General features: G+C 39.0%; 1 protein-coding gene across 13 annotated transcripts in view; it reads left to right on the top strand.

Moving 5' to 3' along the window:
* FNBP1 (formin binding protein 1) overlaps positions 1 to 13,229 on the top strand; it is a 122,396-nt gene that overhangs the window by 80,672 nt on the left and 28,495 nt on the right. For all 13 annotated transcript variants that reach the window (XM_032478636.1, XM_032478642.1, XM_032478640.1 and 10 more), the window contains exons 7-8: positions 10,232 to 10,360; positions 11,312 to 11,458. In XM_032478636.1, the coding sequence (XP_032334527.1) occupies positions 10,232 to 10,360; positions 11,312 to 11,458 (276 nt within the window). The remainder of the gene's footprint in view (positions 1 to 10,231; positions 10,361 to 11,311; positions 11,459 to 13,229) is intronic.

The raw sequence follows: 13,229 nt of genomic DNA, 5'->3' as shown, positions 1-13,229 counted from the left end.
ATCAGAGAAGAAGAAGAAAAAAAAGAGTTAAATGGAAGAGAGAGTATATCTCAGTGGTAGAGTATGCACTTAGCATGCAGGAGGTCCTGGTTCAATCCCCAGTACCTCCCTTAAAGTAAGTAAGTAAGTAAATAAATAAATAAATAAATAAATAAATCAAATTCTCCCTCCCCGACCAAACAAAACAAAAAGAAAGAGCGAAATGGCAGAATGAGTGTGATACACATGAAATGCTTTTGAACCTACTTCTCAAAAAACTTACCCTGGAAATGTGTTTTCTGTTTTCTAAAAGGGTTTCCATCCTCACCCTAATTCTTTTATCCCTTTATAGCGAAAAAGGTAAATCTATATAATTGCTAAATTATCATTAGCCTGAAGTGGCCCTACTGGAGATGGGAGAGCTAAGACTGAAGCACATTTCTATGGCCTATATTTGAATTCAGTGTTCTTGCCTGTGAATCATATGACTTCACTACTGGATTATATTAAATGAGCTCTTCACTGTTAGCTGCTGCTCTTGCCTGCAGAACTAGGCGGGTGATAGTGGGTTGGGGTGAGATGATAGACAGCAGTTGACATGAGGCCTGAGTATATACAAGGGGCCTGATAAGGGGAGGTGGGGGAACTGCCCTGGACTGTGAAGCGCAGGGACCATCTGAAGCAGGCACCATTTCTTCACCATCTATCCATGGTGCAGGCCACGTGTTACTTCTTGCATATTATTCCTTTCTGGGTTAAATTCCCTCCTTCCTGAATTATTTTTATTTTTTCTGAAAGGTTGTGTGAATAGTAAGCTCTCATTTGTTGGTCTGAAACGTTTTTATTTTTGTCCTCACTCCAATGTGATAGTGTAGTTAGGTATGGAATTCTAAGCTGACAATTCTTTTCTCTTAACACATTGAAAAGATCATTCTGTTGTCTTTTATCATTGATTGTTCCTCTTGGGAGGTTGGCTCACTACTTAAGTGCATTCCTTTTGTGGATATTTGACTGTCCTCTCTAGTTATTAAGGCCTTTGGTGTTCTGTGGAATCACTGATATTTCAAAGTACAAACCTTTTGTTTTTCATTTACTCTGCTTGGGGTTCGCCACGGATTTGTTCTTTTCATTCATGTAGGAAAACTCTCAGGTATTCACTCTTCAAATATACCTGTCCTTCATTCTCACAGATTGTTGGTTCTGGGACTCAGATGATTTTGAAACTTCTCATTCTGTTTCTCGGGCCTCTTAACTTCTTTTTCCTTCATTCCATTTCTTTAGCTCTATAAATTACACTTTGTATAACTTTCTCAGCTACTTCATGCATTCTCTTCGGTTATACTTTTAGTTAACTCATCTGTTAAGTTTTAAAATTTCAATGACTGCAGTTTGTATTTCTAGAAGTTCCATTTGGTTCTTTCTCAAATGTTTCTTCTTTATAATATCTTTCATCTCCTTGTGATTTCTTTAATCATTTTAAATGCTCTTGTTTTATATTTTATTTAAATTGTTCCTTTAGCTCAAGTTTTTATGGTGATAGTTTTTCTCTCTGTTGTGTCAGCTCTCATGGTGGTTTATTTCCTTGTGCATTTATGCTGATGGGTTTTTTTTATATGAGCTTATCTTCAACAGGGATGGTTTTTTCCTCTGGGAGTCACTTAAAAGCAGGATTGTGGGAGTATCTCTCCCCACCACACCCTAGTAGGGTTTTACATTTGTTTCTGCCAGACGACTTGGGACGAATTTTTATGTCAATTTCTTGGGTTGAAAATTCTTACGTCTGTGTGGTAACACAAGCTTAACATTTTTTCCTCGGGGGATTCTTACCCCATTCCAATCTCATAGTCTGAGACCTAATCGAACTTCTTTGCTGTCTTCTCTGATCACTGGAAGATGTTTTGCTAGTTGTTGCCCAGCTTAAAGAAAGCAGAGGAAACTAACACTAAAGTTAAAATAGAGGAAGAACCTGTAGCGGATCTTGACCTTGTTAATAGCATATTACTGAAAATAACATGCATAAGAAATTTAACTCTTCTAAGGAATATAGCTTTTGTAGAACTGCATTACAAAATATTTTCGGTATTTTTGTTCTTCACAATCATGCCACAGCAGTGGAGAATGGTGCTGATATCAGCCTTAACTTCCCAGAATCCAGGCTGTTGTCTTCAGCTATGCATATATGAAACCTTGTGAGTGTCAAATTTGGGGTGAAGTTACTTATTAAGAGGAAGAGGGGAAGAGAAAGAGATCACCAGTGTCAACCTGCTAGAACTGAAAACTCAAGTCTCTTGCCAACGACAGTGTGTTAGAAGCCAGGGAGGAGGAGGCGGGGGCCACATCTTGGAGACCATGATGTATATTTTACCAAGATCTCTGAGCTCATACCAATTGTGTTTTCACCAGCTTACCTTGGAAGCATCAAGACGAACCATATCAGCAGTGACTTCTCTTTTAGCAGAAATTGTCACTCACCTAATTCTACTTTTCAAATAAGGCAACTGGGGTATAGAGAAACAGAAAGCCTTTTCCTAAAACTGTTTAGCAAGTGAATGGCCCATGAGGAATTGAGATGCTGGTCTCCTTTGCTATCTTTCTATACTCTATCCTATTTCAGTGACCGTGCACCAAAGTAACCCATGGTACTGGGGCTACAAGTTGCAAGCCTTCTTGTTTTTTTAAAATCAGGAAATTGCTGGAATATTTCAAGCATATTTCTTTGGTTAACTTATTTTGAAGTTTTCCTCTGTTCTGTATTTTAGCTGCCCTTATAATTTATCAAAGGCAGACTCATTGTTTTGGCAAGTCCCCAGCCTGGAAGTCTCCAACAAAAACTCACAGCACTCTCTCCGAATAGGAATTTTTAAATGCGTTCTTAGTCTTGAACTTGAAAATGTATTCTAGATGCAACAGTTTGCTGGGAACTTTGAACAATGCTGTTTATCATATGACAACGTTGCTTCAGACAGAGAGCTTTTCCATCTCTTCCTTTGTTAACATTCCTCCTACGACATTATCTTTCAGAGCATTTAGTGTGTGTGAGTGTGTGTGTGTGTGTGTACCTCAAAGGCAAACCATACCTCTTCAGTTTTTCACTGTTTCTGGAATTCCGCATTAGAATTTTTCTCTTTCACTAAGTTTTTTGGTGAATTAAAACATTCCTTCATCACTCTGCAGAAGTGATCATTATATATTTTTTAACTTATTTTTATTCTTTTTTTTTTTTTTTTCTTTTTGGGGTAGAGGTAATTAGGTTTATTTATTTCATTATTTTTGGGGGGAGATACTGGGGATTGAACCCAGGGCCTCTTGCATGGGCATTTGCTCTACCACTTGAGCTATACCTTCTCCCCCCAACCCCAAAGTGATCATTATTAATGTTTTATTTTTATAATGATGAGATTATGCTATAAATACTGCTTTGGAAACTTGAAAAAAAAATCATATATAGCTTTCACTTTCCCTTATTAAATCCTCTTTCACATTACTTTTATTTCCAGGCTACACATTAACCCATCAAGGGCATGCCGTATTTAACCAGTCACATTACTAGACACTTGTTTCAGATTATTAGCTATTATAAGCAATGCTGTATGGATTTCTTTGGTGAACATGGAAAATTGCTTCATTAGGACAAATTCCCTGAAGTAGAATTGCTGGGTCAAAGACTAGGGTGAAATCAGTTTTCCTCTTGATTATTGACAAATCCTAGAGGAAATCCAGTATACCAGTTAGAATTTTCAGGGATTCTCAACAGACTGCTCTTTTTCTGACCTCAAAAATACCTAGGTGGGGAGGGGAGGGTATAGCTCAGTGATAGAGCATGTGATTAGCATGCACAAGGTCCTGGATTCAATCCCCAGTACCTCCATAAAAAAATATATATATATATATATATATAAACCCCCTAGAAAACAGGTCATAATATTCAGCGGCCCCCACCTCCCTTGTATGCTGTGAAAATGTAAGCGTTTCTTCTCATTAACCTGGCCATGTCCAAAAGGCAGGGTGTTCCAGTGGCTGGAGCCTTGGTGACTCAGACTCACCCGCTTTGCCAGCTGTTGAGTGGGGATCATCGTGGTGTGGCCTTGTCCTTTAGTGATGTCTTCGCAGCTGTGCTCTTGGAACTTTCCAGTGGGTTTCGCAGGGCTTCCGTACCTCCCCTCAGTGTTAGCTCAGATCCTGCACCACCAGTCAAGACCCCGGGTTGTCAGTGTTCACGGTGATTATCAGAGGCTGGAACGTGCAGGGACTTTTTTACTTTCGAAACCTTACAGTTGTGTAAATTTGAATTGTTTTCAGCAAGCAAGTTTTCATAATCAGGTGAAAAAAGAACAAATGATGGAGAGAGGCCAGGTAACCCAGGTTATTAAATTCATAAGTTTAATTTTATCCACAGTATTAAGTCAGAGGCTCAGGTAGTTTGGAGAGGGGAGACTCCAGAGCCAGGTGCCCTGCTGGATTCTTGCTGCACCTCCAGCCCACGCTGCATGCCCTTTTGGCTGGGTTCCCGCAGTGGCGGTCAGTCCCATCTGTCCCCTAAGTGGAGCTGCTGCAGGTCCCTTGCGATTGAGTAATAATTAAGGGCAGCCTAGCTGTGGTACAGAACAATAAATTCAGAATAAAATCGTGATTTAGCTCCTCTTTTCCCTCTGGCCTAAAATACAGTTGATCTCTCCTTATGGTAATGATGAAATAAAATATTGAAAGTGCAGGGTGAGGAGGGTATAGCTCAGTAGTAGAGTGTGTGCTTAGCATGCACAAGGTTCTGGGTTCAATCCCCAGTACTGCTATTAAAAATAAATGAATAAATAAGCCTAATTACTTCTACACACACACACACACACACACAAAACTCAATAAAAAAATACAATAAAAAAATTTTTTTTAAATATTCAAAAAAAAATAGAAAGAAAGGAAGAGAAAGTATAGCTGTGCTCCAGGGAACATTTACTGCTGTTACTGCTGTGGAAGCTAACAGTGATGGAACATTTCTTCATGGCGCTCCCCAAACTTTCTGGTCACCAGGTTGGGCCTTTTGATCTGTCATATCACATGCTTCTAAACCAAGGGGGGAAAATGGCTTTCCAAAAGTTCTGAATGCTGCTGCAATAAATAGTTTATCATTTAAGGAACAGCAGTTGGATACAGTTCTGAGAAGTCTGAGGTCATGTTCAAAAAATTAATACATCTCATTATTTGTTTACAAGAAACATATAAATAGAACCAGTCCATTTTTGCTCCTTTTGTTAAAAGGTCAAAGGCCATAGGCAGCCCTGATGAAAGCTGGGAGGGTATAACTTGGTAGGAAAATCTACCATGTTCCTCGTGTCAAAGTGAACACACTACTTGGAACACCTCATCGTCTCTGCTTTTGACCTTGAGACTCGATCAGCAGTGTTCTTTTCTCCTTAATAGTTGAAATATTAAGGCAAAAGTAATAGTAAATTGAACAGGAAGTAGGTGCACACTTTGGCCACGCTAAGCATCTAAATTTAACTAACCGGATTCCAGTATTTTTGTCTTTCAACCCATTAAGATTTAGAAGCATTGCCCTGCAGCTCAGTTTCTAAAATATTTGTTTTCTTTATTTAGAAACGGTAACTCTGACCTTTTAGGCAGCACAGCTTTACTTCGAGGGGCCTTTGAGTCGTGCTATTTTAAGAATTAGTTGAGGGATTTGGGGGAGGGTATAGTTCAAATGGTGGAGCGCATGCCTAGCATGCACAAGGTCCTGGGTTCAATCCCCAGTACCTCCTCTAAAAATAAATAAAAATAAACCTAATTACCTCCTCCCCTTCACCCAAAATAGAAAAAAAAAAAAAAAGAATTAGTAAGCAGTGAAGTCATATACTTAGGCCTATCTGGATTTATTTGGGGAGATTCCCAAGGATTATCAAAGAAATTCTAAGGTTTAAATTCAGTCTTTCTGATTGACAGTGAAAGTAGTGTAGATCTTATTTAAAGAGATCTACGACTTACAAGCCTCGGCAATTGTGGTCATTCTGGGCTTTCTTAGAATATTATCTCTAAATTTCTGTATAACTCTGACTCATTAAAAAAAAATCCTCTGAACTTCTCTCTTCACTTCAGTAAGATACAGTGTCTTTTATTCTTAGAATGGGAACTTTAATGAAAAGAAATAGCTTATGGTCGGACAGAGAATGGAAATACCTCTTTAAGATAATAGTTGCTATTTTTAAACTGACTTAAAAAGTAATGAAAAATGATGATGCTTATAATCTTCATGTAGCCTTAGACTTTAGGAGATACACTCCCTAAAATACCTGGTTACTTACTGGTTACTCAAAATAAGTGTTTGAAAATGCTTTTAAAGATTTTTTTAAAAATATATTTGTAACCAGTCACTGACTCAGCGCTAGTTTTAGAGAAAGACTCTTGAAGTTCCATTGCAGAATAAACATCACAGCTTAGGCAACAAAAATAGATTTCCATAGTAAATCTTGGTCAGAACAATGGCACATTCCTGGGCCCGGGATTCAACAGTGGGTGTTAATTCAAAGCAGCTGGATGCTGGGATTGAGATTAAGACCGTCCTGTCTTCTGCTGTGGCCTTGCAGAATATGATGTACAACAATATTTTGCTGCTTTTAAATGTTGCTCTGTCCTTTTAGTGAGTAAGACAGAGAGACACAGTAGAGATACACAAAATTTGCAGTCTTATGTCCAAACTTTGTTCTTCAAGAAAACTCCCAGAGAAATTCCTGGGTTCAATCCCCAATACCTCCTTTAAATAAACAAACAAACAAACCTATATACCTCCCCCTCAAAAATAATAACAAATTTAAAAATTAAAAAAAGAAAAGAAAACTCGCAGTTCCTTCTTGTCTGTTTTCTTTGTTCGGCTTCATTAATTGTTCAGGCTGGGTTTTATATGAGTTATTCCTTCTCTCAGCTTCTTCCACAGTTTACATCTAGTATTTCCTCGTTATGTTTCAGGATTACTGCAGATAAACAGTGTAAGGGGCATCGTGAAACTATTCTCAGTTAATATGCTTACAAAAGCAATTATAGAGCCAAAGCGAAAACGTAATGAGAGATTCTGGGAGCCAGGGGGTGAGAGGATCAGAGCCACTTCCAGCCAAATGGTGCTGGTACCTCCAGCAGGCTCCCCTCTGATTCTCATGGGTCAGATACCCCACGGTCGTCGTGACAGATTTATTGCCAGGAAGCATTCGTCCGTTTTTGTGTGTGTGTGTGTGTGTGTGTGTGTGTGTGTGTGTGTACCTACATACATACATAAGGATGACATTCTGATCTCTGTTTCAGAACTAAGCTGTTTTAAGTTTTCACTAAGTTGAAATCATTTCTCCAAAATAAAAAAGGAGACCCTCCACTTTGTTACTCTTATTTCCAAAAGAGATGAAGGGACCTCCCTCCCCTTGGATTTTTGTAAGACTTTTTCTGAGGAAGGCTTGTGAATGAAATAGAGAATTTTTTAGAAATAGGAGGTCTACCTGGGAATTTCCTTGTTTTTTTGTTTTTTTTTTTCTTTTTCATAGTCATAACAGAGCGACAAATGATCAAACTCTAGGTAAGTGAGAGAGTTAAAAGGATTTTTGAGTTGGTCGCTTTAGGGGAACAGATGGAGTGCATGTAGGTGGGGAAGCTAGTATTTAAACAGAGGAGGGTTACTGTACATTGTAAGGGCACGAGTTTTACAGGGACGCTGGGGACTTCACATGCTGGGGACTAGCTTAATAGATTTACTAGTGGACACAGTAAAGCGGAAGCCAAAGCATATGGTCAGGAAGGGAGTTAACAGGCTGCAGCGAAGAGGAAGAATGAGGCAGCTGAACTAACCAAGGGGAGGTGAGAAGTGGGTAAAATGGTTCTGAGATACCTAAAGGCCTGAAGAAATGAAAAACCTCAGGTACTAAGGAAATCAGTTTGGAAATATTAATATTGTTACCTTCATTTGGGAAGCGTTTACTCCTGAATCAAGAAGGAAATAAAGGAAGCAGCTCTGAGTGACCACCTTTGGCTTTCACAGGTACGCAGATGAGTCAAGTCGGTGGAGGAAGTGAGAATCAGGTTAAGCCTTCGTCACGGAGGCAGGAAACCAATAAAGGACACTGAGATGCTAAAAAAAAATTGCGTTCTGGTACCAAAGGGTCAGACAGTGGAACAGACTACTTCAGCGCTTCTTCTTTGTTTTTGCATGTGAATGTTTCTTTCTTGTGGGTTTTTTTTTCTTCTTTTTAAACTATTAGGTTCAGTAAAACAAAACAAAACCATGCAACAAACACAAGTTGCCTTGGCTACAAGGCCCTTTTCCTGCCGTGTTTTTGGCTCAGTGTGGTCACTTTGCCAAGGAGACAAGCCAAGTCATCTCTTCATCTGGCAGGGGGTAGTTTTTGCTCTGCATGGACCTCAGATTGTGTTAGAGATTCATGAGACTATGTTTATCAAGGCCCCCTCAAGGTGCTAGATGAATTATGTTACCAACATAACAGTCTCTGGTGTTTGTGGATGACTTTAGATTTTATAGACATTCTTGTTTGAACTTTCAAATCGACTCTGCAGCTTGTCAATCATAGCCCCTTTCTTGTTTGTGTGTAATGAACCAAGATATGAATTAAAAGAGAGAAACAAATTTATGAATTCTGTTATTATTTAGGAGAAACGCAATGCAGTAAAACAAAATAGCTCTGCCTCCCCCCCCAACATAAAAAGCACAAAAAGGGCACCATGCTTACGCTTCTTTAAAGTATATTCTTAGAATAAACGTAGTGGAGAGTTTTAGAAAAGTCCATTTAGGTCAGTGGTTCACATGCCTTTTTTATTCATGAACTCCACTGAGAATCGGATAAAAAAATTTGTGGGTCTCGAGTAACTTATAATGAAAAAGACTATAAACATGAATGTATGTATGTATATGTATGACTGAAACATTATACCGCACACCAGAAATGGACACAACACTGTAACTGACTATACTTCAATAAAAAAAAATATGGATCTCCTATATTCTCCTCAAAAAAAAAATATGATCAGAGGTTCCCACAAGGGCCATCTAGGTAACATAAATACGTGAGTTGGGCCAAGTGCAGACAGGAAAGAATGGCGACACACGTGTCAAACCACAAAGTAATGCCACATGCAAACACCAAGTGGCGGGCTTTGTGAAGAATGAGGGTGCACATCCCTATCTAAAGTAAATCCAACTTCTAAACTGTTTTTTCTTTTTCTTTTTTTCTTGAAATATAGTTGACTTATAATATTATGTTAGTTTCAGGTATACTGCCTTGCAATTCAGTATGTTTGCAGGTTATACTCCACTAGAGGTCATTACAAAATAATGGTTATAATTCCCCATGCTACACAGCGTATCTTGGTTGCTTATCTGTTTTACATATAGTAGTTTGTATCTGTTAATCCCACACCCGTCATTTGTCCCTCTCCCCTTTGGTAACCACAAGTTGGTTTTCTATACCTGTGAGTCTGATATTCATTTGTATTATTTTTTTAGATTCCACATGTAAGTGATCTCATATGGTATTTGTCTTTCTCTGACTTATTTCATTAAACGTAATATTCTCTAGGTCCATCCACGTTGCTGCAAATGGAAGTATTTCATTCTTTTTTTATAGCTGAGTAATATTCCAGTGTGTGCGCGTGCGTGTGTGTGTGTATCACATCTTCTAAATCTAGCTGTCTGTTGATGGGCACGTGGGTTACTTCCATGTCTTGGCTATTATAAATAGTGCTGCTGTGAACATTGGTGTGTGTTCTTTTCAAATTAGTGTTTTCATTTTTTTCCAGATGTATACCCATGGGTGAAATTGCTAGATCATATGGTAGTTTTGGGGTTTTTTTGGTATTTAGATTTTTAGTTTTTTAAGGAACTGCTGTTTTCTATAGTGGCTGCACCAATTTACATCCTTACCAACATTTGTTATTTGTAGACTTTTTGATGATAGCTATCCTGACAGGTGTGAGTTGATATTTCCCTGTTGCTTTGATTTACATTTCTGTAATAATTAGTGAGGCTGAGCATCTTTTCACGTGCCTGTTGGCCATCTGTATGTCTTCTTGGGAAAAATGTCTTTTCATGTCTTCTGCCCATTTTTGGACTGGGTTGTTTAAACAATTTTTTAAAAACAGCACCTGCTAAATACAACACATTTGAGGTAAATTCAATACACCCCCCCCCCAAGTCCCTCCAGGTTGCAATTCTAGGCTTTTATTTATTATGTGTGAACATTGAGGCTTTTCTCATTTTTGCCCTAAGGCACGACAACAAGCTCAAATCCGTCACCAAATGGCCGACGACAGCAAAGCCGATTACTCCTCATATCTTCAGAAATTCAACCTCGAGCAGCATGAATATTACCACACTCACATTCCCAACATCTTTCAGGTAAGTAGTTCAGATCTCTCAGGATTGCTTTGCTTAGAAACATGTTGCATTGGAATCATGGTTTCTGGGCTTCTAAGTATTTATAGAATTCAAAATGTCCTCTAACTCAAATCATTCTTTAAAGCATTCAGATCAAACAGTGACCGGCATTAAGATGAAATAGCCCACGAATCTCAAGATTCATCAGTAACCTTCGCAAGTTTCCTTCGTTTGCACCCGTAGTCATTCTTTGTCAGTCTCAGAACTGGGATTCATAGATTAACCCCCTCTTTGTTCAAAGGACTGTTCTGGTTACAGAAATGCCAACTTAACTTTAGAAATCAAAGCAGCTTTCAGACAGTTGGAGGGTTTGCACAGATAGCAGTTCCTTTCCTTTGGATTGTTTTACTTTTGGCTACTCCCGGTGGTCAAAAATGGTATGAGAAAAGATATATCCACATTCTCCCACTTTGAGAATCTTTTACAACTTCAGGTCCAGCTGTAGAAAAAAACAATAAATCTCTGTGTCACAGTGTCTACGCTCGCAGCACACAAGAACCTCCAGCTTGTAGAAGGAAGGTACACTAGTTAATCTCAGCCTGTGTTGGCGCAAGGCGGTTAACCAAATACTTTGTTTTTGGTAAAGGATAAGACAGTGGCTCAAAGATGGAGGAAAGATTTGAAATCTCATACCAAATGGCGTTAAGAGTAAAACTACTTGAGTTTGGGGTCTTATTGAAATTGGAATGCAATTGTGTACAGTACACATTCAGGCAGCCAAACAAGTCATAACACATATGGGCAGCTGGCTGACTGCAGAGGCACAGTGTACTTACGGCTGCTCTAACTCTCACCTTTTTATAAGCCTATTTCCCTCCTAGAGAATTTTTTAGAGGTGACAATGCTGCCAAAGAGCAACTTCCTGAAATAACAGGAGACCAAATTAATTTTATGCAAACTCTAATGTTGCAGAAAATACAAGAGATGGAGGAAAGAAGGATAGTGAGAATTGGAGAATCAGTGAAGACGTATGCGGAGCTGGACCGGCAGGTGATTCCGATCATTGGGAAGTGCTTGGATGGGATAGTAAAGGCAGCCGAGTCTGTTGATCCGAAAAATGTAAGTACTATTGTTTGGACTTCATTTGTCACTAGTGTTTGTGGTCCCTTTATTTCCTCGCCCCCGCCCCCCGCCACAGCGACCACATTTAATCGTCTGAAAGTAGTTGCTTTCTGTGGTCACATGTACTTTTCCACAGTAGTGACACCACTTCAGAGTTTTTTAATTCAGCCCTGTGTGTTTTGGATTTAGCACTCAAATTCCATTTGCAGAAAATACATGTCAGTAAGTGGTAAGCTGTCAGAGACATTGCAGACTTACTTGGAAGTGTTGGCTTATCAGTCAGCCGAGGAACCCCTAACATTGGGAGGTGATTGTTTAGAGCACGATTGACATTCTGAGCCAGATTAATCTTCGTGGGAGCCCGTCCTGTGCACTGTGGGACGTTTAGCTTCATCCCTGGCCTCTACCCACTAGACGCTAGTAGCCCTCCCCTAGTTGTGACAATCAAAAGTGATCAGGGGTGGGGGAGGGTTTAGATCAGTGGTAGAATGCCTGCTTAGCACGGATGAGGCCCTGGGTTCAATCCCCTGTACCTCCATTAAAAATAAACAAACAAACAAACACCCCCCGCATTAAATTTTTTAATAAGTCTCTAGACATTGCCAAGTGTGCCCTGCAGAGCAAAATCATCTCCGATTGAGAACACTGCTTTAGGGCCAATGTTATCCATCAGGATTCCTTTCCTAGAAGCCTATTTCCCTCAGCATAAGTGTCAACTAGAACATCAGCAAAGGCTTTTACAAATGTTTATTAACTTGCAAAACCAAATATTTAATATAAAAGCCCTGCCCTAAGTATTCTGTGTTAGGAGAGCCTCTTAAAATATGAGTCCAGGGAAGATCAAAGCTTCCTTTTCCGTAAATAGATCTAGCATACAGATTCTTCATTGTTCTAAGAAAATCTGGTGTGTATTAACATTTGGGGTCATCTGGGTAAAAAGTTTTTGTCGGTCCAACGTGCACAAATACTTCCAAATATGTTCAATGATAAGCCTTTGTAGGAAGAGTAGTTCCAAGGTAGTAGATGTGAGTTTCTTGGTTTTGTTTGATTTTAGGATTCTTTGATCTGTATTTTGTTAATACCTATTTGCCTAAAGCCTCCTTCTTCAGTGATTTCAGCCAACCTTTGGCGGGGAAATGATTGATGCTTCTGAATTATTGGTGCTTCCCTCCCACCGCCTGGAACTACATTATGCAAACAAGTTTTCAGAAGTGATCAAACCATCCTTTTCCTGAGCTGAAAATTTCTTTATTTGGTGATTTTCTAGATCTCTTTTAAGCATTTCAAAAGAGAGATAATCCTCTTGCTCAAATTGTTTCTTGGATTAGAGACATATGACAGGACATGCACCCATGCAGTCAGTCAAGTTTCTCCATAGGTATGAGCACCTGTTCCATTTTCTTGTCACCATTGATCCATCAATTCCATACATCTCTGTATCTTCAGTTTGGTCCAGGTCTCTTATTGGTTGTAAATGTCTGGCTTATAGAAGGAAATCAGAAATAGTCTGAGTGAGGCTTTCTCTGATCACCATATTTAAAATTTCAGTAGTCACCAATAAATGACTGTATGGGGAGGGACCTTTTAAAGGGGAAGAGGAACAGTGGGGTTTATAAGGTAAGCCTTCAAAAGTGAGATCGCCTCTATATGAATCTTAACTTTTCTTTGAGGTTCATTGACCTCTGGCATTGATTAAAATCTGAAATAAGCCTCATTTTAACTTGTTATATTAGAAATTTGAAAATTTCTTTTTCCTTGAAAGTGTGCA

The sequence above is a fragment of the Camelus ferus genome, chromosome 4 (assembly GCF_009834535.1).
Source record: "Camelus ferus isolate YT-003-E chromosome 4, BCGSAC_Cfer_1.0, whole genome shotgun sequence".
Lineage (NCBI taxonomy): Eukaryota > Metazoa > Chordata > Mammalia > Artiodactyla > Camelidae > Camelus > Camelus ferus.
The sequence above is the reverse complement of the archived record's forward strand: the minus strand, read 5'-3'. Positions and strand labels throughout refer to the sequence as shown.